Raw genomic sequence first — 27,908 nt, 5'->3', positions numbered from 1 at the left:
CCCTGACGCCCTATTTGGCCGCCCTGGAGCAGCTCCCTGACTTTAGCCTGCTGGAGGCTAAACTATGTATGGGTGAGTTACCAGACAAGAAACTCTTGCGCATTTATCAAACACTGGTCCACCACTGCTCATCCGACTTATCTAAACTTAAGACTGCATGGGAGAAGGACGTTGGGGACCTAGAGGAGGAGGACTGGAACGAAGCCCTGGCAAGCCCGCGGACTGCCGCAGTATCCACTCGCCTGCGCTAGATCCAATTTCAATATTTACACCGCACATACTTCACACGGCAGCGCCTGTGGCGGGAAGGAATGGTGGGCTCCCCGGAATGCCTTAGGTGTGGCTCAGAGGTTGGCACACTCTTACATACTGTCTGGGGCTGTTCAGCGCTGCAGAGGTTCTGGGGGGGGGGTTTCTGGGGCCTGTCAGAGGTGTTGGCTTGGGTGCTTCCTCGGAAATCCCAGGTTAGCGTTGCTGCATGTTATGGAGGGGATTGTGGGTAATAGGTATAAACGTCACTTGTTGCTGCTGGGCCTAACATTGGCCAAACAAGACATTGCCCGAGCCTGGAAGGCGCCCAAGCCACCGCCTGGAGGAATGGTATGGACTTTTGTATGGGACTGGAGCAGCCTATATTCTTGGCCAGGGGTTGCCCAGGCAAACATTTTGAGATTTGGAAAAGGTGGGCTGATTATTGAGGGCTAGATTTGGACCCTCCGCCTGATGGAGCCGCATTCCTGTCACCTTGACACCCAGACATTTGATAACATTGTGCTGTGTCCTATTTCGACTCCGTATGTTTTCTGTACAATTATGTCGTTCCTATTTCAACAGCTGCGCACTTGGGGGGGAGGGATGGGAGGGGAGTTGGGGTGAGGTTTTCTATCAAACGTCTGCCTATTGTATTTTTGCTATGTCATTGATTGCAGTAGTCTCCGGTGTTCCGAGCAGTGAATTACATGTGTGCGTCCAAACAAATAAAATCTGTTTTAAAAAAAAAAACACAGATCATAAACGAACACCCAGTGACCACTGGTGACCACTGTACTTAGCATCAGCCTGTAACAGAAGCACTTTCGGCACCAACCGCATTGTACGCCCATAATCTAAACAGACTACTATTGGACCCTAATCTCCTGAGAATCACTAACATTAGGGGCAAAGAGCATAGGGTGGAACAAAATCTGACTAGCAAAATCAAAATATGCACGACAACCTCGTCCTCATAAGGCCACCTTTAGAGGTACTCAGAACAGGGTGCGTAAATCATACAACATGAAAAGCATTTCCTAGCACCACATATACTTAAAAAGGGCCTGGCTCTGTACAAACCTCGCAGTCTCCCTGGCCAACTGGCCATCTCAGAGAGGGACTCAAATGCCCTGAAACCATAATGTCAAGGTTGCTGCCAATGCAGCGAGAGTCCTAACTCAATCAGAAATGTCCCCACGGATAAAGTGTCCTAAATGGTGCAGCTGGCACTACTTGCAGCACAGCTGTAAAAGTCCTAAATGGAGCAGCTGGCACTACTTGCTGCGGAGCTGTAAAAGACCTAAACGGTGCAGCTGGCACTACTTGCTGCGCAGCTGTAAAAGGCCTAAACGGTGCAGCTGGCACTACTTGCTGCACTGCTGTAAAAGGCCTAAACGGTGCAGCTGGTACTACTTCCTGCGCAGCTGTAAAAGGCCTAAACGGTGCAGCTGGCCCTACTTGCTGCGCAGCTGTAAAAGGCCTAAACGATGCATTGGCACTACTTGCTGAGCAGCTGTAAAAGACCTAAACGATGCAGCTGGCACTACCTGCTACACAGCTGTTAATGGCCTGAAAAGTGCAGTTGGCACTTCTTGCTGCGCTGAGGAAAGTGTGAGCCTTCCCGCCCGCCTGTGGCGCTCAGTAATTAATAGGCTCAATCACCGCTTTGTAGGGCAGAAGGCGTTGGGCCCCCACAGGGTTGTGGAGGGGGTGGGGGAAGGCGTCAGTCCCCTCACCGAAGGGCACCCACGTCGGACAGTTGCTACTGAAGCCTCTACGTTGCCTCTACGACCGGTAAGGTGTATCTGCAGAAATCAAACAGTCTCACTGGAGTTGGAGACCCTTCATTTCTGCTGGTAGGTCTGGGGGTGCTAGCGTCTGCTCCGGGTATACAATCACAGAAACGCCACAATCCAAAGACAAGCATTTACAATGCAATGGTTTTGCCTTTGTTAAAGTTAGAGCTATTGGCATTGCTCTTGACATTATTTTTTTTATTTTTATTTTTTAACATAAATAAATGGCATTGTCATTTACAATGCCACTAGCTTTATCTCTCGCAAATGACACACACAAACACACACAGAGCCCCCCCACACACACACCCACACAGAGCCCCCCACACACACAGCCACACAAAGCCCCCCCCACACACAGCCACACAAAGCTCCCCACACACACAGCCACACAGAGCCCTCCACACACCCACACAGAGCCTTCCACACACCCACACAGAGCCTTCCACACACCCACACAGAGCCTTCCACAGACACCCACACAGCACAAGCAGGCAACAGGGGCACACGGAGGCACAAGCAGGCAACAGGGGCACACGGAAGCACAAGCAGGCAACAGGGGCATGAAAACGGAGGCACAAGCAGGCAACAGGGGCACGAAAACGGAGGCACAAGCAGGCAACAGGGGCACACGGAGGCACAAGCAGGCAACAGGGGCACACGGAGGCACAAGCAGGCGACAGGGGCACGAAAACGGAGGCACAAGCAGGCGACAGGGGCACGAAAACGGAGGCACAAGCAGGCGACAGGGGCACGAAAACGGAGGCACAAGCAGACAACAGGGGCACACAGAGGCACAAGCAGGCAACAGGGGCACACAGAGGCACAAGCAGGCAACAGGGGCACACGGAGGCACAAGCAGGCGACAGGGGCACGAAAACGGAGGCACAAGCAGGCGACAGGGGCACGAAAACGGAGGCACAAGCAGACAACAGGGGCACACAGAGGCACAAGCAGGCAACAGGGTCACGAAAACAAGCACAAGCAGGCAAAAGGGTCACAAGCAGGAATTGTAATTTAGACGGAGCTGAAGTGGAGAACGGTCAGTAGGGAAGTAGTGCGGCTGGTGCAGTGGTACCAGGCCGAAAGGTGAGAGGGGCTGTCTGGACCCCAGTTTGGACAGTTTCCACTACCTAACAGGGATTGGTGGGAGGGGGGCGTACTTCTTGCTTGCTTTAGGGCTGTTACTTCGGGGACGCAGTGCACGCTCTTGCCTGCTGCCACCAGGACACGACAACAGGCAGGGAGAGGACAGGCTGGGAGAGGGCAGGGAGGGGACAGGCTGGGAGAGGGCAGGGAGGGGACAGGCTGGGAGAGGGCAGGTTGGGAGATGGCAGGCTGGAAGTGGACAAGCTGGGAGAGGACAGGCTGGTAAAGGTCATGGAGGGGACAGGCTGGGAGAGGGCAGGCTGGAAGTGGACAGGCTGGAAGAGGACAGGCTGGGAAAGGGCAGGGAGGGGACAGGCTGGGAGAGGGCAGGCTGCGAGTGGGCAGGCCGGGAGAGGACAGGCCGCGAGAGGACAGGCCGCGAGAGGACAGGCCGCGAGAGGACAGGCTGCGAGAGGACAGGCTGCGAGAGGACAGGCTGCGAGAGGGCAGGCTGGAAGAGGACAGGCTGGGAAAGGGCAGGGAGTGGGCAGGCTGCGAGAGGACAGGCTGCGAGAGGACAGGCTGGAAGTGGACAGGCTGGAAGTGGACAGGCTGGGAGAGGGCAGGCTGGGAGAGGACAGGCTGCGAGAGGACAGGCTGCGAGAGGACAGGCTGCGAGACGGCAGGCTGGGAGAGGGCAGGCTGGGAGAGGACAGGCTGCGAGAGGACAGGCTGCGAGAGGACAGGCTGCGAGAGGACAGGCTGCGAGAGGACAGGCTGCGAGAGGACAGGCTGGGAGAGGGCAGGCTGGGAGAGGACAGGCTGGGAAGCAGAGAGGGTCTTACCTGAGAAGTCTGCCAGCGCGGAGCTCTCCGGGGCGCAGAGCAGCAGCAGGGCCCAGCAGAGCAGAGCAGGGCGGGGGCGGCAGGGGCTCGCAGAGGTGTCTCCTGGGGCAGCCGCCCAGGTCCACCATGGTGCGGCTCCGAGCCCCAAGCTCACATGGTGCCAGCGCTGCCCGCTTGGAAGGGAAGGGGTCACAACGGATATACCTATTTCTGAAGTACGGATGTGTTTGACTACAATGCTAATGTTTTCAGGGGAGTGAGTGCCTTCTTGTTTTAGCTGTGATGCTTACAATACCAGCACCGTTCGCAGACACAAGTGAGTGCACATTTAGCAGGCAAATACGGGAGCGTCGTTCATTTTTCACAGTGCACACAGATGAACATGGATAAACAGATCCAAATGAACTGAAAGCAAACAGACCTAAATGTCAAAAAAGGCGGCAAAAACATAAGCGCTATTTACAAATCACAAGTGAGTCCTGGCGCCTGAACCCCTTAATTCGACATTGACTTACTGTGTTAAAAAAATAACTTTTTAAAAGATTTGTGATACTAAAGGGGATTCCAGTTGAGCCGTTAAAGGGGAATCTATAGGGTTGGTTCCGCCGCCGAAAAGAAGTGAATTAACTCCATCGGCTTCTGAAACAGTCGGAAGGAATTTCTAAAGACTAAAATCAGCTCGTGCCAAGGACACAAACACGCGAAAGTGGTCTGTAGAATTCGTTTCTAAAAGGCGCGGAGGGGCCTCTCTGTAGGTCACCGATGAGTAAAGACAAGGGTTTTAAACTGAATCTACTGCTGCAGTCAGTCCCTAAAGTGTGGGTGTAAAGAGCTCCCACCTGCCAGCGCCCCAAAGGTTGAACTCGGAGATCTGAATGACTTCAAGCCGATGAATAGCGCATCAGTGCCTCGTCAAGGCCCTTAAGCGCTATATGAATACATTTACAATCACACACCACATAAAGGGCCAGCGTGCCGGCGCGACGAAGCTGCAGGAGCGGTGGGAACCTTAGCTCCTGTGGAAGAAGGGACGAGGCTTCATGGCACATTGGGATCAAATGAAATGCTGGCCAGGTGTACCCTGTGGGGTCAGCCCAAAGCAGGGAGAAGTCTTTTAGCCCACAAAGTGGTGGGCAGGCGCCCGAACAGACGAGTCACGCTGGGACCTCGCTGAACAGTGATCAAACCCCCAGTTTTCCTTGAGATTTGAAGGCGGCCACACAGTGGCGGCTGGTGGATTTTACAAGTGTCGGGGCTGTAATCTTTGCCCAGAGTGTAATTTGAAACCAATAAAGCGTACGTGCCCGAAATGGAAACAAGCGCTTGGCAGAGCTGCATGGGGTTTGTGCTGATAAACACTGCGGGCGAGATGGAGGCGCTGTGCTCTACTGGAGGCGCTTGGCCGCGTTGCCGGGGGTTTGTGCTTGGAAGCGCTGCGGGCGAGAGGAAGGCGCTGTGCCCGACTGGAAGCACTGCGGGCGAGAGGGAGGCGCAGTGTGTTCTACTCCAGGCGCTTGGCAGAGCTGCATGGGGTTTGTGCTGAGAAGCACTGCGGGCGAGATGGAGGCGCTGTGCTCTACTCCAGGCGCTGGGCCTCGTTGCCGGGGTTTGTGCTTAGAAGCACTACTGCCCGACTGGAAGCACTGCGGGCGAGAGGGAGGCGCAGTGTGTTCTACTCCAGGCGCTTGGCAGAGCTGCATGGGGTTTGTGCTGAGAAGCACTGCGGGCGAGATGGAGGCGCTGTGCTCTACTCCAGGCGCTGGGCCTCGTTGCCGGGGTTTGTGCTTAGAAGCACTACGGGCGAGAGGGAGGTGTTGTGCGCTACTCGAGGCGCTTGTTCTCTGCCAGCCGGGGGCACGTGCTGCTTTGTTGTGGAGTCAAGAAGTCTTGCCTTCTGTGTTTCCCATCACTGGTGCGGGGGGGGGGGGCTTGATATGGAGAGATGGTCGCTTGGCCGCGTTGCCGGGGGTTTGTGCTTGGAAGCGCTGCGGACGAGAGGAAGGCGCTGTGCCCGACTGGAAGCACTGCGGGCGAGAGGGAGGCGCAGTGTGTTCTACTCCAGGCGCTTGGCAGAGCTGCATGGGGTTTGTGCTGAGAAGCACTGCGGGCGAGATGGAGGCGCTGTGCTCTACTCCAGGCGCTGGGCCTCGTTGCCGGGGTTTGTGCTTAGAAGCACTACGGGCGAGAGGGAGGTGTTGTGCGCTACTCGAGGCGCTTGTTCTCTGCCAGCCGGGGGCACGTGCTGCTTTGTTGTGGAGTCAAGAAGTCTTGCCTTCTGTGTGTCCCATCACTGGTGCGGGGGGGGGGGCTTGATATGGAGAGATGGGCGCTTGGCCGCGTTGCCGGGGGTTTGTGCTTGGAAGCGCTGCGGGCGAGAGGAAGGCGCTGTGCCCGACTGGAAGCACTGCGGGCGAGAGGGAGGCGCAGTGTGTTCTACTCCAGGCGCTTGGCAGAGCTGCATGGGGTTTGTGCTGAGAAGCACTGCGGGCGAGATGGAGGCGCTGTGCTCTACTCCAGGCGCTGGGCCTCGTTGCCGGGGTTTGTGCTTAGAAGCACTACGGGCGAGAGGGAGGTGTTGTGCGCTACTCGAGGCGCTTGTTCTCTGCCAGCCGGGGGCACGTGCTGCTTTGTTGTGGAGTCAAGAAGTCTTGCCTTCTGTGTTTCCCATCACTGGTGCGGGGGGGGGGGGTTGATACTCCAGGCGCTGGGCCTCGTTGCCGGGGTTTGTGCTTAGAAGCACTACGGGCGAGAGGGAGGTGTTGTGCGCTACTCGAGGCGCTTGTTCTCTGCCAGCCGGGGGCACGTGCTGCTTTGCTGTGGAGTCAAGAAGTCTTGCCTTCTGTGTGTCCCATCACTGGTGCGGGGGGGGGGGGCTTGATATGGAGAGATGGGCGCTTGGCCGCGTTGCCGGGGGTTTGTGCTTGGAAGCGCTGCGGGCGAGAGGAAGGCGCTGTGCCCGACTGGAAGCACTGCGGGCGAGAGGGAGGCGCAGTGTGTTCTACTCCAGGCGCTTGGCAGAGCTGCATGGGGTTTGTGCTGAGAAGCACTGCGGGCGAGATGGAGGCGCTGTGCTCTACTCCAGGCGCTGGGCCTCGTTGCCGGGGTTTGTGCTTAGAAGCACTACGGGCGAGAGGGAGGTGTTGTGCGCTACTCGAGGCGCTTGTTCTCTGCCAGCCGGGGGCACGTGCTGCTTTGTTGTGGAGTCAAGAAGTCTTGCCTTCTGTGTTTCCCATCACTGGTGCGGGGGGGGGGGGTTGATACTCCAGGCGCTGGGCCTCGTTGCCGGGGTTTGTGCTTAGAAGCACTACGGGCGAGAGGGAGGTGTTGTGCGCTACTCGAGGCGCTTGTTCTCTGCCAGCCGGGGGCACGTGCTGCTTTGTTGTGGAGTCAAGAAGTCTTGCCTTCTGTGTTTCCCATCACTGGTGCGGGGGGGGGGGGCTTGATATGGAGAGATGGGCGCTTGGCCGCGTTGCCGGGGGTTTGTGCTTGGAAGCGCTGCGGGCGAGAGGAAGGCACTGTGCCCGACTGGAAGCACTGCGGGCGAGAGGGAGGCGCAGTGTGTTCTACTCCAGGCGCTTGGCAGAGCTGCATGGGGTTTGTGCTGAGAAGCACTGCGGGCGAGATGGAGGCGCTGTGCTCTACTCCAGGCGCTGGGCCTCGTTGCCGGGGTTTGTGCTTAGAAGCACTACTGCCCGACTGGAAGCACTGCGGGCGAGAGGGAGGCGCAGTGTGTTCTACTCCAGGCGCTTGGCAGAGCTGCATGGGGTTTGTGCTGAGAAGCACTGCGGGCGAGATGGAGGCGCTGTGCTCTACTCCAGGCGCTGGGCCTCGTTGCCGGGGTTTGTGCTTAGAAGCACTACGGGCGAGAGGGAGGTGTTGTGCGCTACTCGAGGCGCTTGTTCTCTGCCAGCCGGGGGCACGTGCTGCTTTGTTGTGGAGTCAAGAAGTCTTGCCTTCTGTGTTTCCCATCACTGGTGCGGGGGGGGGGCTTGATATGGAGAGATGGGCGCTTGGCCGCGTTGCCGGGGGTTTGTGCTTGGAAGCGCTGCGGGCGAGAGGAAGGCGCTGTGCCCGACTGGAAGCACTGCGGGCGAGAGGGAGGCGCAGTGTGTTCTACTCCAGGCGCTTGGCAGAGCTGCATGGGGTTTGTGCTGAGAAGCACTGCGGGCGAGATGGAGGCGCTGTGCTCTACTCCAGGCGCTGGGCCTCGTTGCCGGGGTTTGTGCTTAGAAGCACTACGGGCGAGAGGGAGGTGTTGTGCGCTACTCGAGGCGCTTGTTCTCTGCCAGCCGGGGGCACGTGCTGCTTTGCTGTGGAGTCAAGAAGTCTTGCCTTCTGTGTGTCCCATCACTGGTGCGGGGGGGGGGGGGGCTTGATATGGAGAGATGGGCGCTTGGCCGCGTTGCCGGGGGTTTGTGCTTGGAAGCGCTGCGGGCGAGAGGAAGGCGCTGTGCCCGACTGGAAGCACTGCGGGCGAGAGGGAGGCGCAGTGTGTTCTACTCCAGGCGCTTGGCAGAGCTGCATGGGGTTTGTGCTGAGAAGCACTGCGGGCGAGATGGAGGCGCTGTGCTCTACTCCAGGCGCTGGGCCTCGTTGCCGGGGTTTGTGCTTAGAAGCACTACGGGCGAGAGGGAGGTGTTGTGCGCTACTCGAGGCGCTTGTTCTCTGCCAGCCGGGGGCACGTGCTGCTTTGTTGTGGAGTCAAGAAGTCTTGCCTTCTGTGTTTCCCATCACTGGTGCGGGGGGGGGGGGGGTTGATACTCCAGGCGCTGGGCCTCGTTGCCGGGGTTTGTGCTTAGAAGCACTACGGGCGAGAGGGAGGTGTTGTGCGCTACTCGAGGCGCTTGTTCTCTGCCAGCCGGGGGCACGTGCTGCTTTGTTGTGGAGTCAAGAAGTCTTGCCTTCTGTGTTTCCCATCACTGGTGCGGGGGGGGGGCTTGATATGGAGAGATGGGCGCTTGGCCGCGTTGCCGGGGGTTTGTGCTTGGAAGCGCTGCGGGCGAGAGGAAGGCGCTGTGCCCGACTGGAAGCACTGCGGGCGAGAGGGAGGCGCAGTGTGTTCTACTCCAGGCGCTTGGCAGAGCTGCATGGGGTTTGTGCTGAGAAGCACTGCGGGCGAGATGGAGGCGCTGTGCTCTACTCCAGGCGCTGGGCCTCGTTGCCGGGGTTTGTGCTTAGAAGCACTACTGCCCGACTGGAAGCACTGCGGGCGAGAGGGAGGCGCAGTGTGTTCTACTCCAGGCGCTTGGCAGAGCTGCATGGGGTTTGTGCTGAGAAGCACTGCGGGCGAGATGGAGGCGCTGTGCTCTACTCCAGGCGCTGGGCCTCGTTGCCGGGGTTTGTGCTTAGAAGCACTACGGGCGAGAGGGAGGTGTTGTGCGCTACTCGAGGCGCTTGTTCTCTGCCAGCCGGGGGCACGTGCTGCTTTGTTGTGGAGTCAAGAAGTCTTGCCTTCTGTGTTTCCCATCACTGGTGCGGGGGGGGGCTTGATATGGAGAGATGGGCGCTTGGCCGCGTTGCCGGGGGTTTGTGCTTGGAAGCGCTGCGGGCGAGAGGAAGGCGCTGTGCCCGACTGGAAGCACTGCGGGCGAGAGGGAGGCGCAGTGTGTTCTACTCCAGGCGCTTGGCAGAGCTGCATGGGGTTTGTGCTGAGAAGCACTGCGGGCGAGATGGAGGCGCTGTGCTCTACTCCAGGCGCTGGGCCTCGTTGCCGGGGTTTGTGCTTAGAAGCACTACGGGCGAGAGGGAGGTGTTGTGCGCTACTCGAGGCGCTTGTTCTCTGCCAGCCGGGGGCACGTGCTGCTTTGCTGTGGAGTCAAGAAGTCTTGCCTTCTGTGTGTCCCATCACTGGTGCGGGGGGGGGGGGCTTGATATGGAGAGATGGGCGCTTGGCCGCGTTGCCGGGGGTTTGTGCTTGGAAGCGCTGCGGGCGAGAGGAAGGCGCTGTGCCCGACTGGAAGCACTGCGGGCGAGAGGGAGGCGCAGTGTGTTCTACTCCAGGCGCTTGGCAGAGCTGCATGGGGTTTGTGCTGAGAAGCACTGCGGGCGAGATGGAGGCGCTGTGCTCTACTCCAGGCGCTGGGCCTCGTTGCCGGGGTTTGTGCTTAGAAGCACTACGGGCGAGAGGGAGGTGTTGTGCGCTACTCGAGGCGCTTGTTCTCTGCCAGCCGGGGGCACGTGCTGCTTTGTTGTGGAGTCAAGAAGTCTTGCCTTCTGTGTTTCCCATCACTGGTGCGGGGGGGGGGGTTGATACTCCAGGCGCTGGGCCTCGTTGCCGGGGTTTGTGCTTAGAAGCACTACGGGCGAGAGGGAGGTGTTGTGCGCTACTCGAGGCGCTTGTTCTCTGCCAGCCGGGGGCACGTGCTGCTTTGTTGTGGAGTCAAGAAGTCTTGCCTTCTGTGTTTCCCATCACTGGTGCGGGGGGGGGGGCTTGATATGGAGAGATGGGCGCTTGGCCGCGTTGCCGGGGGTTTGTGCTTGGAAGCGCTGCGGGCGAGAGGAAGGCGCTGTGCCCGACTGGAAGCACTGCGGGCGAGAGGGAGGCGCAGTGTGTTCTACTCCAGGCGCTTGGCAGAGCTGCATGGGGTTTGTGCTGAGAAGCACTGCGGGCGAGATGGAGGCGCTGTGCTCTACTCCAGGCGCTGGGCCTCGTTGCCGGGGTTTGTGCTTAGAAGCACTACGGGCGAGAGGGAGGTGTTGTGCGCTACTCGAGGCGCTTGTTCTCTGCCAGCCGGGGGCACGTGCTGCTTTGTTGTGGAGTCAAGAAGTCTTGCCTTCTGTGTTTCCCATCACTGGTGCGGGGGGGGGGGGGCTTGATATGGAGAGATGGGCGCTTGGCCGCGTTGCCGGGGGTTTGTGCTTGGAAGCGCTGCGGGCGAGAGGAAGGCGCTGTGCCCGACTGGAAGCACTGCGGGCGAGAGGGAGGCGCAGTGTGTTCTACTCCAGGCGCTTGGCAGAGCTGCATGGGGTTTGTGCTGAGAAGCACTGCGGGCGAGATGGAGGCGCTGTGCTCTACTCCAGGCGCTGGGCCTCGTTGCCGGGGTTTGTGCTTAGAAGCACTACGGGCGAGAGGGAGGTGTTGTGCGCTACTCGAGGCGCTTGTTCTCTGCCAGCCGGGGGCACGTGCTGCTTTGTTGTGGAGTCAAGAAGTCTTGCCTTCTGTGTGTCCCATCACTGGTGCGGGGGGGGGCTTGATATGGAGAGATGGGCGCTTGGCCGCGTTGCCGGGGGTTTGTGCTTGGAAGCGCTGCGGGCGAGAGGAAGGCGCTGTGCCCGACTGGAAGCACTGCGGGCGAGAGGGAGGCGCAGTGTGTTCTACTCCAGGCGCTTGGCAGAGCTGCATGGGGTTTGTGCTGAGAAGCACTGCGGGCGAGATGGAGGCGCTGTGCTCTACTCCAGGCGCTGGGCCTCGTTGCCGGGGTTTGTGCTTAGAAGCACTACGGGCGAGAGGGAGGTGTTGTGCGCTACTCGAGGCGCTTGTTCTCTGCCAGCCGGGGGCACGTGCTGCTTTGTTGTGGAGTCAAGAAGTCTTGCCTTCTGTGTTTCCCATCACTGGTGCGGGGGGGGGTTGATATGGAGAGATGGGGCTGCCCAAGCTTCCAGGACTCGCTCGAGGCCTTCAAGGAGCACTGGAGCCCCTCCGAGAGGAAAGCGCCTGGAGCCAAGGTCTGTGCGTGAAGGCGCTGACATCCTTCTCGCCAGCAGCGAGGAGCCTTCTTCCCCCGGGCTGCGGGGGGCGGGCACTTCCGGCCGGCCGCGCTAGGATTGGCCGGCCGGCCAGTCACGGGGCGGGAAACGGGGGAGAAGAGATGCAGTAGTGCCGGCAATGCCGGACCAGACACGGGGGCGTTCCCGGCGTCCCGTGACGTCGGCAAAAGCCAAAGAATGTCGGGAACGCCCCCGTGTCTGGTCCGGCATTGACGGACAGGCCCCTCGTCCAATGGCAAGGCTCCGTTTACGGAGCCAGCCAATCAACGACGAGGGCCGAACCAAGCCACACTACAGTTATCATCAGGTTTTCGCCTGCGCCGAAAAGATGCGCAGAGCGCATCTTCGGCGAGGCAAAACCTAAAAAAGGACCAAACAAATGTTAATGAACACCACTTTGTTTCAGAATACCTCTACATCGCCTTGTAATCGATAGGAAGGGTTCCACAACTTTATATTGTCCAGGGCATCAGGTAGGTATTATTGCTTGAGATCAAATATAACTATATAGGCAGCTCACATTGATCCTACATTGGATATCTTCTTGCTGGTAAAGGGCACTACTCCAATGGTTGCTGCTGCAGCCACTTCAAAACTGCATCGTTCGGCACCACCGGGGTTTACATATAGATCCTTTTGTCACAATCTGACCTCCATTTTAGGGTCAGGCACTTGATTCGATAATTCCCCAGGTAACAAGGAGACAGCCCCTCCATACAGTGCTAACTGTAAAACACTTGCGCTGCCTCCACGAAGTATGGCCATATAAATACATTTCCTGCCTCTTACCAGCGTTCAAGGTGTTCCGATGACCACGTACACAGCACCGCCGCCATCTTGGAATCAGGCTCGATCTGAAACAATCACTGCAAAGTCGTGATTCGTGATTGCAATGAAATAAGCACCTTTATCGAGGCTGTACCCGGACCAATCCTGCAGCGTCAGGTGAATAAATGAAGAAGAAGCGGTCCCTGGTTGCAGTTCATACGGTCCGTGAAGCCTCCGCGCTGCAGTAAAGGAGGTGCAGGCTCGCACAACTCATTGGCAATTTAGGGCGTGAAAAGCATCTGCCCCCTCAGCGCCGGTATTCCTCGTTCTTTTCTGCATTGTTGATGATGGCTGTAGATCAGGTCGCCGCGCTATGCAACCGCCGCCGCGCTATGCACCCGTGAGCCAACAATGAGCCAACAATGGCACACGCCCGGCACCGTTGAGAGGGTTCCCGTGGGGTTTAGTTGCGCGGTTTTACAGCGCCTGGGATGTAATTACTGTCAGGTGTGGGGCCGGAACCGGCACCCCTCCAGTGGATGGGTTGCTGCTGGAGTGGGCGTGGCCTCTGCAAGGCAAGGTCTCTGTACTGTGGGGTACATGTGCTAATGAGAGTATGGCTGATCGGAGGTGCTTCGAAGGTTGGTGTAAGTGTATGCAGCTGTTTAGGTAAATGGGACCTACAGTGTTTACTGCTTTGTGTGTGTGTGTGTGTGTGTGTCTGGGTGTGTGTGTCTGTGTGTGTTTGTCTGAGAAGTTTGAATTGATTGCATTTGTGAATGCGGAGCCAGTGAAGCTCCTTAAGGTGTGGTGGAGTGCTGTAAGTGCAGTGTGGTAGGCTAAGGATGAGTCTTGCTGCAGCATTGTAATGGTTTGGATCCTGTTCAGCAGCTGTTTGGCGATTCCCGCATAGAGTGCACTGCTTTAATCAAGTCTGCTGGTTCCCAGGGCCTGTGTAACTGTTTCCTGGTGTTCTTTGGTAGCCACTTGAATATTTTTCACAGCATCCTCAGGATGCGGAAACAAGTAGAGGTCACTGCATTTACCTGGGCTATCATGTTGAGCTTGTTGTCTAGAATGATTCCTAAGTTTCTGGTGTGGTGGTAAGGGTTGGTGTAAAACCGAGGTCTGGCAGCCAATCTGGAGAACCAAGCAAAGGTCTTCCTTCTAACATCTCAACTTCAGTCTTGTCTGAGCTGAGTTTGAGGCAGTTGGATTTCATCAAGGTGGCATCTGTGGTCATGCAGATGCGAAGACTTCTGAGACTTATCGGAATGGGCATTCCACCTAACACTCAGCTCATCTACACATTGTGATGGCCGTTGGCACTCATGTCACTGTCTGCCTGATTACAACAGCGGGAATCTAATGCAACATAAAATTCTCTTATCTCTCATGGGCATTCTTCCCACTCAGCTCCTAGTGGGATTACTGCTTGCCTTTTCATGTTTCCTCTTGTAAGAGGCAAGGACCTTTAGTGGTGCTCACCAGAGGTGGATCTTTTTGCGAAGTAAATAAGGTCAACATTTAGGACCTTCTTAATCACATTGGCCTGCCCTCTGTGATCATCACAATGGTTGCACTCAAAGTTGTTTCTATTATCCCTCCTCATGGCCCCCTTCCTTCACCACCAATAGTTACACAAAAATAGGATCTATTCGGAGAGTATTTGATAAATGAAAAAGAATCATGCTTCTAGATCAGGCATTTCCATTGAAAGTATACCATCTGAAATGTATGGGCAAGGATATGATGAGTAGTATGCTGTTTGTTATAATGCCTTTTCCTGAGGCCTACCTGACACTATCACATGTTGCCACGGATTATAACTAGCTGACAGCAATATAGGTAATTGGCTTCTAAATGAGATGAGAAAAAACACGGTCACCTTAGCATGGCAATCACAGGGTGGGCCGTCTTTAATATGTTATCTTGATCTTTCATTATGGTTCTTGCCAGGGTCGGACTGACCTATAGGGCAATCAGACCGTGCCCGATGGGCTCGTCTGACAAATCCGTGTGTGGGCTGTGTGTTTTATGGCCAGGTGGGCCTGTTTTTACTGTTAATTTGACTGATATTACCACAGGCTTGCCTGCAGCAAACAAAAAAGCAAGCAATCGTCCATCCCTTGTAAACTACCCATACAGCATGTCTTTATAAGTGCAAAACTAGCCTGATTTGTAAATCTGGGCCACGTTTTTGTAACTGTTTGGTTTGCTAATGGGGGCCCCTTTTCTTTAGTCTGACCCTGGTTCTGGTATATCTCCACAAACTGAAACGTTACCCACTCACTAGGACACTTAAGTCAACCACTAATTGCACATCACTTCACCTAGATTGTTCAATTCTGTACTGAAAGGCTACACTTTTCGTTCCAGAGGTCTTACGCATTGAACTTTCTCCAACCTACTCCAGTAACTAGAAACCAATGTGAAACATACTGAGAACTTCTGCTTTAAATCTGTGTTAAGGCATCCCTAATACATGATGCAGGTTTCATGGTTGAAACTCTCTTTCACTTGACACAACAGTGACAGTGATATCATTTTTATGAAAGTAGCCAGTTGCTGGTTATTGATTGTCCTGCTACACTTCTTTCATTGTATTTAACACACTGTCCTTTTAATATCAGAATTGGGGCCTTTATTTCTCCTTGTTTTTTCCTCTTTCTATGTGTGCTGTATTTTGCAGCATGCATAGAAATATGAAAATGACATAAATTATTATTTATGTGTAGGAAGGTGTCCCTTCCTGCACAAAAACAATCATCCCCGCAACGCTAGCACCCTTACAACATGACACAAGGCTGCCTGCGCTGGCACATGGCGGTAATTGTGCGACAGCACAGGGGAAAGCACACAAATGCGTTGTATTGTTGTTACTACAACACATCTCTGTGCTTTTGAAATGATATAGCTTGTGCTAGGAAAATGGCTTGTGGCGCCGCACTGCATAATTTTGTAGTAAATAAGGCCCTCTGTTTTTTATTGCCATGCTCTGATTTCCTTTTCAAATGTCTCCTCCTTCCTGTTGTGGTTCCCGCTAATTATATATTTGTTCCACATCCTGTTTGAGGGCCACATGCAGCATGTAGTTATCCCTCATGTAATTTGCACTATTAATCTAAATGGCCCCTTTTGTGTCCCATGCTAACTACCAGACATATGTTAACTGCCACCCACAATTGTACTGCCTAACTGATATTAAGTGCACAATTAATGTGTCTGCTGTCCCATATATTTCATTGATCTAATGCAGGTGATTCCAACGAGTAGCTTGTGAACTACCAGTAGCTCTCCAGCTAAATAGAGTTTCCTGAGTAAGGCAGGATATAATTTGTCCAAGGCTGGTTCAAAGCTGTAGATGTCCTTGATACGTAAAAATGACTCCGTGAATGTCCCAAGGTTTTGTCGACGACAGAGTGCCGCTATTTTACTGTTGTAGTAAACCTTTGCCAGTCTCTTTTTGGGAATTAATGGGCAAGTGGATAAAGGGTCAGACCAGAGAGTCGATAGGCCTAGACCCTCCAACTCAGCTTTAATGAATTTAAACCATTTAATTTTCCCTACGTTAGGCATAGCAAGCACCTCCTGGAGCCCCTGCCTATAACTAATCAGTTCTGGAACTGCCCACAACCTACGCCAATAAGCCAAGGGACGCAATGCCAGTTCTTCATCAAGAGGTCGCATCCCCAGATCTAGCCTTAGTGGAACAAGAGGCGTACTGGGAGGAAGTGCTACCACCCGCCTGATGAACTTGTTCTCCTCTTTCACCAGGTCTGGAGAAACTGCATGACCCCAGAGCTCACAACCGTACATGGCAGCCCCCTTGCCTGTGCCCTGTAGATCTGGAGAGGTGCACCAACGGGTTGGATGGATGACCTGTTTTTTCCCACGAGCTTCATAATCCCACTCGAGTACTGAACCAATTTGAGTAGTGCTTTCTCTTGGTGTGTGCACCAGGACATTTTCTCATTTAACATAACTCCAAGGTACTCGAAGGTTCGCACCCTTTCGAGTCTACTTTGCCCGATGTTGGGGCTAGAGCGGAGTTTTGGTGGGGGATTGAAGACCATAAATTTGGTCTTTAGAGTGTTAATTTCTAAACCATGTTCCCCACAGAAATCCACAAAGCCGTTAAGAACGCGCTGGATCCCATCGGAGACTTTGAAAGCAGCAGGGTGTCGTCAGCGAACATAATCGCCGGCACCCTGCTGCCTGCCAGCTTAGGAGCGTCAGAGTTAACAACCCCATTCAGGTGGGAGATTACCCCGTTGACGTAGAGGCAGAACAGGGTCGGTGCAAGCACGCAGCCCTGTCAATGGGGAACCTGTTCGACAGCGCCCCCTCCTTGCCACACCTCACCTGTGCAAAGTTGGCAGTATGGAGACGAATAATCATCTCCAGCAAACCCTTAGGAACCCCCAGTGTAGACGCTGGGGATAAAAGTAAGTTAGGGGTCTAGATGTTATGGACGAATTTACTCCATAATTGCTCCATGAATGAATAAGGTGTCCAGTGTTGGGGTCTTCGAAAGAAACAATAACGCAATCACCTGTGATAGACTTGTGCGAGGTGCCTATCCAAGGGACCCGTCGCACCATAAGAATTTCGCTTCTCAGGTGATTGGGTAACGGCCTGTTTACATTAAGCCAATGGATTACCTTGTTTTTTAATGATCCAAAGTCTTCCTGCTGTTGGTATGGAATTTCCGGCACCCCCGTTAACACAGCTACATACGGTCTTACATCTGGGGGAAGATCAACATAACCCCTATAGTGATTTTTAATAGGTTTTATTCTCTGTGGAGTGGGGTGGTAAGTGTTATGATCTTTAGCCCTCGGGACTGCCATGGCTTTCGGGGCTGGTGCAGATTGAGCCGGCAGCTGATTTGCACCCTCCGCTACTCTATTAACGGAAGTGCTTGTAATGACCTTATGCCAAGGTTTCGGAATGGGTTTAACCACCGGAGCTACTGATGAAATAGCAGCAGGTACTGATGGGGTATGAGTAGCGACTGGTGGACTAGTTGGTTTATTATCAGGTATGCTCAGGGTGGCTAAATTTAGGATGCTTTTTTCTGTCTCAAGCAGCTGGGTTTCTATTCGCGAAAGTCTAACTTCCAAGGGGGTTAGGAGTTTTTTTAGCGTTTCCCAAACAATCGTTAAAAATTCCACATCCTTTCCTTCTATCGTGCAGAGTGGTACCCCACCATTCTCACTTTCTATTACAAGATTATCATATTCCCCCACCGATTTTGCTGAACTAAATTCTAATACTGAGGGGCAAATATTTCCCATGGGAAGGGGTGCTTGGGATACCTGAGATAGTGCTTGAGAGGGTAACTGAGCCTTTGCAACCTTAACCTTTTTCCTAGAATAGGCAGAAGTATTATTACGCTTTCGTTTGTGGATGACACCCTTTTGGGTGGTAAGGGAAATCCTCCCGCTCATTACCTTATGCTTAACAATCGGTACCGTCTCCAAAGGGGCCCCCTCAACCCTAGCCTCAACCCCAGCCACCCCACCCAATGATGGACTAAGGATGGGGGGGGATGCACGTGGAGACCCCACCTTCGATACTGGGGCTGGAAAGGATGCGACTGCTGGCTGATGGATAACTGCCTGCGTCAAAATAGGAGCTGGGCCCATTGGACGGTCAGGTGTTTTGGCAAGGGCAAAGTGACCTAAAGAGGATTTTGTGGCCATGGCCAGCTCCTGGGATAACCTTCTAGCTGCATCAAGTTCAATGGAGACCCTATGCTGCATTTTATTGATCTCCATATCTATGGTGGTATTGGTCCTGGTGATAAAGTCATCAAGTGTCCCATTTTGCAACTTCCCTTTGGCTGCCCTGCTTCTATACTCACGCGTGGACATAGCACCGTATCTTCTGCGAGCGCCGCTAACAGGTGGATTTACAATAACAAAGTTGAGGCCAAGGGGAATAGCCCAGTCCAGTCTCCACCGGTCTCTAACGGCCTCAAACGGCCCGCTCTTTGCCCGGTCTTCGCCCCGGCCTGAGTCCCGCGCGCGTCCCGCGTGCGCGTGCTATGGCGTATTCATATAGTTGTGGGAATGGGCAGGAAGAGACACCAGGTGCGCTGGGTTGTTGAAGCGCGTTGCCTCCTGGGTCTCGCAGTCCCGTCCCCTGCCGGCGTGCTGGTTTCCAATCCCGGGTATTCTGCTTCAAGGGCTTCAAGGGCTTCTGCGTGTGACAGTCTCTCTGGGCAATTCGAAGAACGGCTGCGAGCGGCTCCCGCGAAGCGGGGACCGCGAGCTGTAAATAGCCTGGCGCTGGAGGGCAGGAAGAGACACCAGGTGCGCTGGGTTGTTGAAGCGCGTTGCCTCCTGGGTCTCGCAGTCCCGTCCCCTGCCGGCGTGCTGGTTTCCAATCCCGGGTATTCTGCTTCAAGGGCTTCAAGGGCTTCTGCGTGTGACAGTCTCTCTGGGCAATTCGAAGAACAGCTGCGAGCGGCTCCCGCGAAGCGGGGGCCGGGAGCCGTAAATAGCCTGGCGCTGGGGGGTGGGAAGAGACACCAGGTGCGCTGGGTTGTTGAAGCGCGTTGCCTCCTGGGTCTGGCAGTCCCGTCCCCTGTCGGCGTGCTGGTTTCCTATCCCGGGTATTCTGCTTCAAGGGCTTCAAGGGCTTCTGCGTGTGACAGTCTCTCTGGGCAATTCGAAGAACGGCTGCGAGCTTGGGCTAATTTCCATTGAACCTAAGTAGCTCTTATTGCTGAAAGAGTTGGAGACTTATGATCTATTGCATTACCTACCTTTCATGGAGAAAAAAAAGTTACATTCCTCAGTTTGTGAATTCATCATGCAAGCAAATTGGAGTTCAGGCATGCATAGATGTTTGTTTTCATGCATATATGTCTAAGTTCACATGGCAAGAAATTATGATATATTTAAATAATGAGCATTCCCATAATTTCTAAACTTCTAAGAACAAACAGGTACTTCAAAACCAGTAAACATTTGGTTAGAAGTTTGGGTTGCACTAGCAGTAGCAGTTTCTGGGCTGTTGACAACAGCAACATTAGGAGTTGTCTATTTGTCCAAACAGAACATGCATGCTTACCAATTGCATCCGTCTTAAAGCTTGCCTCGGGGCCTGGGTGGCCCATCCCTCCATCCCCAGTGCGGCTCAGCTGTACACAGATGGAGTACTCTGTACTTGGCGTGAGGCCTTCGAGTTTCACAGTTTTTTCTTTGACTCTGACTGGAAGTGGAAACACAGATAAGTGGACATTTTTACACATGGCGTTTTAGTTGTCTTGAAAGGATTCCTCAAACGCTTTGCAAGGGTCTATTATTATTTTATTTCACTGTATTTATAAAGCGCAAAGGTACCATTGCGAAAAGCCTCTTGGTGCTATAGAAAGACTATGACCAGAAAAACGTGAATGCGTAAGAAAGAGTGAGTCTAATAAGAGAACAGCCAGGAATGTAAACATTTAAGGGCAGATTTATAAGCCCTTTGTGCCACTTTTGCATCATTTTTCCCATGTTAAAAGTGACGCAAAAGTGGTGCAAGGGGCTTGTAAATCTGCCACTTACTGCGTGGGCGTAACTGAGGCCACTGCAGCCCCTGCGGCGCAGGGGGTCGGCAATCCTTTACGGTCCTCTCAGCCCTTCACGGGGCCCCCATTCAGCCCAAGGCTAGTGAACATCTGTGAGATATTGGGGTCTCAGGGGCCACCCTTCACATTGTTTATAGGGGTCTGCATTTGGCGTTATGCCACTGATTTCCTGATTCTCATATGGTCAGGATCAACACCAAGACGGAGGAGAGTGAGGCATAACTAAGGGTAGGAACCCTTCTTTCCGAAGTGAGATTTGTTCGGTGTGTGCGGTGCCTTTGTCTAGGTTCAACAAATGTAGATTGGCCATTCAAAAAATACCATTAGGATGTAGGGAACCTTCAGGTCGAAATGATTCTCAGCACTGGGACACCCTTTTGGGTAATTATTTGCGCTTGATAAGTTGTATTTATTCATTCATTCATATCTCTAATGTACAATTTATCACCGAAGTGACGAAAAGCAAAGGTGATGTCAGCAATTCCATGTCTACTATAAGTTTACTTGGAATTCCAGTAACCTGTTTCTCGTTGAGAATGTATTTTGAGCAATTATATCCAAGTGGGAGGGCACTGCAAAGTCGTTGCTGACAAATAGTTAAGTTAAACAGATGTGAATAATGTTGGGGAGGGGGGGGTGGAAATCCCTGGTAGTTATTGTCACTGGTGGAGTCAGAGGGCTCAGATACGAGCCAATGACTTGATTCTACCCTCCCTTGCTCAATTACTATTTGGGAAAGACATTTTCGTAAAATAATTATTCGAAAACAGATGCTTCAACCTGAGAGTGTACTTCAAAATGTCTGTCAAATGTGGTGATGACTTGGACCCTAGGTTACATGAATGATAACTGATCTGCAGTATTCTGTGATATGTGACTGGCATTACTACCTCAATTGATCGATCAATCAGTCAATCAGGATTTATTAAGCGCGGCTAATCACCCGTTAGGGTATCCAGATGCTTGCAGGTACCGGAGTCTTATTCGAACAGCAAGGTCTTCAGGGCCATTCAGAATTCCAGAAGTGAGGTGATGGTATGGTGGTGCGTGGGGAGGCTGTGCAGGTAACAGCGGTGAGGCGGTGGGGCAGCGTTGGGAGGGATTTAGAGGGACGATGATGAGGGAAAATTAAATAAATAATAAACTTTCCCACGGCATCGTCCCTCGAAATCCCCCCCAACGCCGCCCCACCGCCCACCGCTGTTACCTGCACGGACTGCAGCTGTGTGGGAGAAGGAGCGACCTCAGGGGAGGATGGACATCACAGTCAGGGGGCCCATGTATGGCAACTGACTGGCTCTGCCGTGCCTTGGCACTGTGAGAATCCTTTTTTTTTCTGTTCCCAATGTTTGATGGTATTAGCATATCATTATTGTGCAAAGTCATGTTGAGCCCATCAAGTGTAGTGTTGGGCCTTAAAGTATTCGGCTAGGCACCAACCTCTTCTATGTATTCATTTATTTAGTACATAAATCATTGCTATGCATGAAAATTGTTATAGGACTCTTCCTAGGAATATGAATTCTAATCTGTCTCAACCATTAATCACTGAATATCAGGGCACCCAATAAATACCAACACATGTAGAATCAATTTACAAATTACATTTTCTGTGCATTTGTTGCAGATTTGTTGTTTGCTTTGATCTTTGTAAAAGTCCACCTGCGGATGGAATGCGTGTATGTGTGTGTGTGTGTGTGCATGTGTGTACGGGTGCCGTGCTTGCATGTGTGCATGTGTGTGTATGTTGCTGAACTAAGGCATCATCCACACTTTAGGAAGTGGTGGATGGACACAGTCTTTTCCTGCCTCGTGTATGAAACGTATTAACTGGTTCAGCTTCATCTGCCAGGACAATTGTCTCCTATGCTTTAAAGACACTCAAAAAGTTCTGTGTGGTCCAAACATTAGGGTCTGTAGAGGCCTCAGGGTCACAGAGGCACTCCCATCCCCCTTCCTCACAAAAAAAGAAGTAGTTTTAAGGACGACTGCCTTCTCACCATATAAAATAATGGGGGCGATTCACAGAACTAATCTGAGACAAAATCCTAAACTTACTAATTTTGGTATTCACAGACGGTATTTAGTAGTAGTAAAGTTAGGATTTTGTCTGAAGTTAGGATTTTGTCTTCAGTTAGGATTTTGTCTCAAAACCAAAATTTAAGACAATCTTACATATAGTTTAAGACAAAATCCCAACTAAAGACACAATCCTAACTTAAGACAAAATCCTAACTTTACTACTACTAAATGTCTTCTTTGAATATGCCAGGTATGGGAACACATAGAGAGAAATATTGCCTTTCAGCGGGAAATGGTATATTTCAAAGCTCTGTTTTTAATATAAAAGCAGGGCCTTCGGTGGTCTATTCACTAAAAATACAAGACTTGAAAAAAATATTATTGTCTACAGGTGCTCGTGGAAGACAATTTCTATGGACTGGAATCTAGAGAATGCTTAAGTGATTGTGGAATTTTGCTGACCTCTGCTGGTCGTTGTCTACCAAGATAGTTAAATAAAGGCAATTGCCAGAAAAATTTAAAAAGGAAAAAGAGAGTCCCTCAGCAGAAAGCGATTCTGGTATTTTACTGACCTCTGCTGTTCGTTTTCTATCAAGACAGTTACATAGAGACAGTTGAACAGAAAAAAAAGTTCCTAAGCCTAAGCAGACAAGTCCTAGGGTTGATCTCCAGAACCCACAAAGTGCATACAAATATAAGTATATACTAAAGTATAGTCTAAAGTATATATACTAAAGTATATACAAGAGGTCTTGAATGCTAGGACTGTCTTTTTGTGTTTCATGGCAGCTATGTGTATGCATTAAACAACTCTGATACCTCTGCCAGGCATCCATGTTTAAAGACACAAGCTTTGGGTGACCCGGTCTCCAGCACAGCGCAGCAGAAATCAAACCCTGTTCACCTGAGAAACAAGTCAGTATGTCAGGGGCAGTATCATTATGAGCTGCACTAGCTGGGTACAAAGCACAATGCCTATTTATTTGCATTTGAGGTGTCTAAAGTTAATTCATATAATTCAGGATTTTGGTATCTAATCTTCATTGTAGGATGCGTGCTTCTGGCTAACCCTGTTTCCTTTCTCTCGCACATCCCCTCCCACGCACATGGGAAGTGCCTCCTTGCGTGCAAAAGTGACGTGGCTATTAGGTAACAAGCATTGGCATAGCCAATAGGTCTCGCCTTTGGGACCTTATAAGTGTTTAGTTATCCAGCACAATATCCTTGGTGCAACAACATCAAGTGTTGCATGGCTAAACACTTATAAGGTCTGAAAGGCGAGACCATTTGGCTATGCCAATGCTTGTTTTTAATCTCCGAGCACGCAGGATACTCTAAGCTGTGTGCATTTTTTTATAATACTGCAGATTTTCATAGCCCCTTTTGTCTGTCTTATTAGAATTCAGGGCCTGTTCCCGCCCAGAAGCGATCATATTTTTGGGGAAGAGGTGTGCAAAACAGTATCCTACAATTGTGCCTTTCCCATTCCTACAAAAGGAACACATACAGCCCATTACTCTCGGCTTTCTCTGTATTATCCAGGTGGCCCTTCGGGTGCCAGGAAGGCTTCTAGTAAGCATTTTGTATTTGAAATTCTGCTCGTCTCCCCTTCTCCCCGCCGCTGTCGCTACTGCAGCAATCTCACCTCTAATGTGGAAAATAACATTGGGGGTCGGCGCAGAGTGTGCTAGCGGAATGGAACGTAGCCTGCCCGCAAGCGCACCTACAGTCTGCCCAGGAGTAGAAAGAATGGGGAAGTGCTGAAAGATGATGGGGGAGGAGAAGGAATGGGAGGCAGCTAGGGGTACACCTGCAGTCTGCCCGGGAGGAGAGGGAGGAAGAATGGGGGAGTGATGAAAGGGGTGCAGAAAGATTATTGGGGGGGTGGAGGCGGTTAGCGGTGCACCTGCAGTCTGCGTGCAGAGGGGGCCAGGAGCTGGCTCGATTTATGTGAAGAGAAGATGGAGGGTGGAGGGAGGGAATGCGAGAGAGACTTTGAGCGCATGAATGAGAGAGAGGCGGCCAGGAGTGCACCTGCAGTGTGTCTGCAGAAGGGGAGGCTCTGCGGGGACCTGCCTTATTTACGTGATGGGTGCAAAAAGAGAGGGGTGCACCGATGAAGGGCGCGTGCAGAAAAATTATGAGCGCGTGCAGAGATAAGAGGAAGCAGGGAGCGCACCTGCCGTTTCTCTGTAGAAGGGCGGACTCTGAGGGGACCTGTGGCATGTTTTAATTCTGGGAGGGGCTTTAGTCTCGGGGGTGAGTGTGGAGATGGGTGGAGAGGTGAATGACTCGTGAGAGGAACATATGATCAAAGGGCGATACGCAAAAGAGGAAAGAGATGAAAAGAGAAGAGACAAAAATATGTAGCCCAATATATGCTTCTGTGTTCTAGGCTTCTTTGAGTAAAGTTATTTGGAAAGGGGCTTGACCATTTGAAGAGCAACAAACATTCACTATTGCCAAAGTATGTATTCAAAACAGGCGCGCTTTGTACTCCCTTAATCTTTCGAATCTGAGTGTTGTTTTTAAAAATAGTTAAGGTACAACAGAACTAGTCGGGCATCAGCAGTGCCAAAACAGTGGGGAGGCATAAAATTGCAGAGCATTACATACCATCCCTGGTAACACACTTTAGCAATGCCTGTGATGTCTGCCTGCCTCCTCCCGCAGGAAACTCGAATTAGAATCATAAACATTATGGAAAGTCAAGACGGCGATTCAAGCCTGTAATTCCAAACACGGCATGTCTCTAGCAGGTGATTAAGAGATACTTGCACAGTAAATTGAACCGGTTTTCCCACAAAAAGAACACCATGGGAATAATGCTGGGGATTTGTCACAGTAGGAGTCAAATGGAAGGTAAACAAGCGTGCGCACGCGCCTCACGGCACGGGAGCAGGGAGACTCGCGGCGCGGCAGCAGGGAGAGAAGAGGAGGCCTGCGCCGGTTTCCCTTGCGTGAGCCAGCAGGAAACATCTGTTTGTAATTATTAACAGATGGTTCCTGCGCGCTCCTGCAAGAAAATCGCCAACGTGCACGCATTGCCATTGAAGGCAATGGAACCCGTGCACGTTTTGGCGTGAAAAGGCGCATCGATGACTACAAGTCTCCTTCCTATGCAGCACATGCGTGCTGCTTAGGCGAGACCTAAAAAAACGGGACACTATACATATCTTTAAATTGCATATTTTCAGCTCAGCTGTGGAAGACTCAGAACTTGAACATAGAGGCATCTTGGCCATCGGTAGGCTAAAAAGCTGCAGTTCAAAGACCATTTCTTTTTTTTTACCTGTCCTTTGCAATTCATGTTTATGGACACCAGGGATTACGAACGAGGCTGGTACAGCCTAGAAAAAAGAAAAACTGCTGTAGGAAACTGAGAACGAGCAGCTGGCAGAAGTCATTGTAGTTTGGGAAAGAGATAGGCCATGATTGCTCCCACTCATATGCTTCTCCATATTGCATCTGCCCTGTGTTCATCCATGTTGTTTCCAAGTCACCCTCCAGCAAATTTTCTTCTACGTTTTCCACCCTACCTCCCCTTTCATATCCCACTGCCCTCCCTATGCTGTCTGCATCTCTCACACTGCACTTGTTACTTACGTGTCCCTCCCACCCTAGCTCGTGTTGCTTCCAAGAACCCCTGTTGCTTCGCCTCATTACTTCCCCTACCCTGCACACTTTAAAAAAAAAAATAACACTTTTACGCTTTTTGTTTTGTTTGTAGTTACTGATTAAGATTGGTAAATAAAAACAATTTCAAAAGCCACATCAATTTGTAGGTTAGCTCATGTGTGGTGCATGCGACTACAAAATGAGATGAACAGCTATGTAAAGGTTTTTTTCGTTTGTTTAACTTTAGCATGCTGCACAGCATCAATAATGCTGTGCTGTGTGCCTATAACCCATTGGCAAGGCCAGTAGGTCACAAATTTTAGACCTACTGGATTTGTCAATGCTTGTTTTTGTCAGTCACCAGAACTGGTAGAGACCCCTAAACAGAATTGTGCAAACAACATCAGCAATAGAGAAAATGAAGGAAGAAAACAAGTTACTTACCTGTAACTTTGGTTCCCCAGTATTGGTAACTTTCATAGATTCCCATGCTTTGAATCATTCCCCGTCGTCGGAATGGGAGCCTCTGTAAATAAAAAATATCAGAACCATAGGTACAAAAGAGAAAATTAGGCCTAGCCCTCATCTCATTTTGTAGCATATCACCCTCTTTGTGTAAAAGAGCCCAAATTTCCGCAAGAACCAATCAGAATAGCCTCACCCCATAGAACCTTCCTGAGAGAGCCTCAGAGCCTCAGATTTTCGTAGCCGTTGTGCCAACAGCTACTATCTCAGTAAAAAGGCCGAGCTTTCCCAGGGGAGGAGGGTGGGCGCATAGGAATCTATGAAAGTTACCAATACTGGGGAGCCAAAGTTACAGGTAAGTAACTTGTTTTCTCACCCCAGTATTGGAACTTTCATAGATTCCCATGCTTTCTATCAGAATAGCTAGCAGTAAGTCACCAAAGCACATTTGTTACATAAATAATATTGCATGACACTATAGTAATGCTCAAAGTAACAATGAAGAAATGTTTTCATAGAAAAAGAAGCATCACCGATACAAAATGTGCTACACAGGAAGGCGGGATTGTAGGGAAAGCTCACCTCTCATTGAAAAAGATTCCTGAGGACTGCTTGTCCAACAGCAGCGTCATCCTGTCCTGTAGACTCCAGGCAATAATGCTTTGTGAAGGTATGTGTACTGCTCCACGTTGCTGCCCTGCAGATGTCTTTTGATAGGGACTCTAGAAAAAAGAGCCACCGAAGATGCCACTGATCTTGTGGAATGTGCACAGGCTTTTCTTTCAAGGGGCTTGCCCGCACCTTGATGGCAGAACTGGAGATCCAGCGGGAAATGCTGGTTTTAGTTAAAGGAAATCCCTTCCGTGGTGCACTGTAAGACACGAACAGTTGTGAGGATTTTCGAAAGGATTTCGTGCGCTCTAAATAAAATTTCAAACACCTCTGAACATCCACAGAATGCAATGATCTTTCTGCCGGAGTAGTAGGCCGTGGAAAGAATGATTTCAAAATCAAAGGTTCATTCAGATGGAATTCAGAGGGAACCTTAGGGATGAACTTTGGATTCGTACGAAGGATGAGGACATCTTTCTTGAATTGTAGAAAAGGTTCCACTATTGAGAGCGCCTGAAGTTCACTAACTCTCCTAGCAGATGTTAGTGCTAAAAGGAGGGCTAGCTTCCAAGAAAGGAATTTAAGATCCGTTCTGTGAATGAGCTCAAACGGAGCTTTCATTAGCTGAGCCAACACCAAATTAAGTTGCCAAATTGGTGGTGGAGGGCGGACTGGAGGATACATCCGAAACAGGCCTTTTAAGAACTGTTTGACAATTCTAGCAGACCAATGAGAAGGACCTGACGATGTCCGCCGGAATCTTGAAATGGCTGCTAGATGAACTTTTATCGAAGAATGAGCCAATCCAGATTGAGCCAGTGATAGGCTATATGGTCAAATTTGATGTGGAGCTGACCTGTAAGGGTGGAGCTGTTGTCTCTGACACCATAGGCAGAATCTCTTCCAACTTTATACGTTTTGTTAGTGCTTGGTGCTCGAGCCTGAGACAAAACCTCCCTACACTCCTTGGGGAGATTCAGATGCTGGAATTCCCTGTATTCAGGAGCCACGCCGTCAAGTGAAGCAAAGTTGGATCTGGATGCAGCACCTGACCCTGAGACTACGATAACAGAGACGGAACTATTCGCAGGCGAATGGGATGATCCTGGGAGAGCAGGAGGAGTTCCGTGTACCAGAACTGCCGGGGCC

The 27,908-nt window shown here is 51.8% G+C and overlaps 1 protein-coding gene across 1 annotated transcript in view; it reads right to left on the bottom strand.

Moving 5' to 3' along the window:
* TEK (TEK receptor tyrosine kinase) overlaps nt 1–27,908 on the bottom strand; it is a 570,337-nt gene that overhangs the window by 244,272 nt on the left and 298,157 nt on the right. The window contains exon 11 of the mRNA XM_086962126.1: nt 19,541–19,681. Within this exon, the coding sequence (XP_086818252.1) occupies nt 19,541–19,681 (141 nt within the window). The remainder of the gene's footprint in view (nt 1–19,540; nt 19,682–27,908) is intronic.

Source organism: Lissotriton vulgaris, chromosome 3_1, assembly GCF_964263255.1.
Source record: "Lissotriton vulgaris chromosome 3_1, aLisVul1.2, whole genome shotgun sequence".
NCBI classification, from domain to species: Eukaryota; Metazoa; Chordata; class Amphibia; order Caudata; family Salamandridae; genus Lissotriton; species Lissotriton vulgaris.
This window is presented reverse-complemented; position numbering and strand designations above follow the sequence as displayed.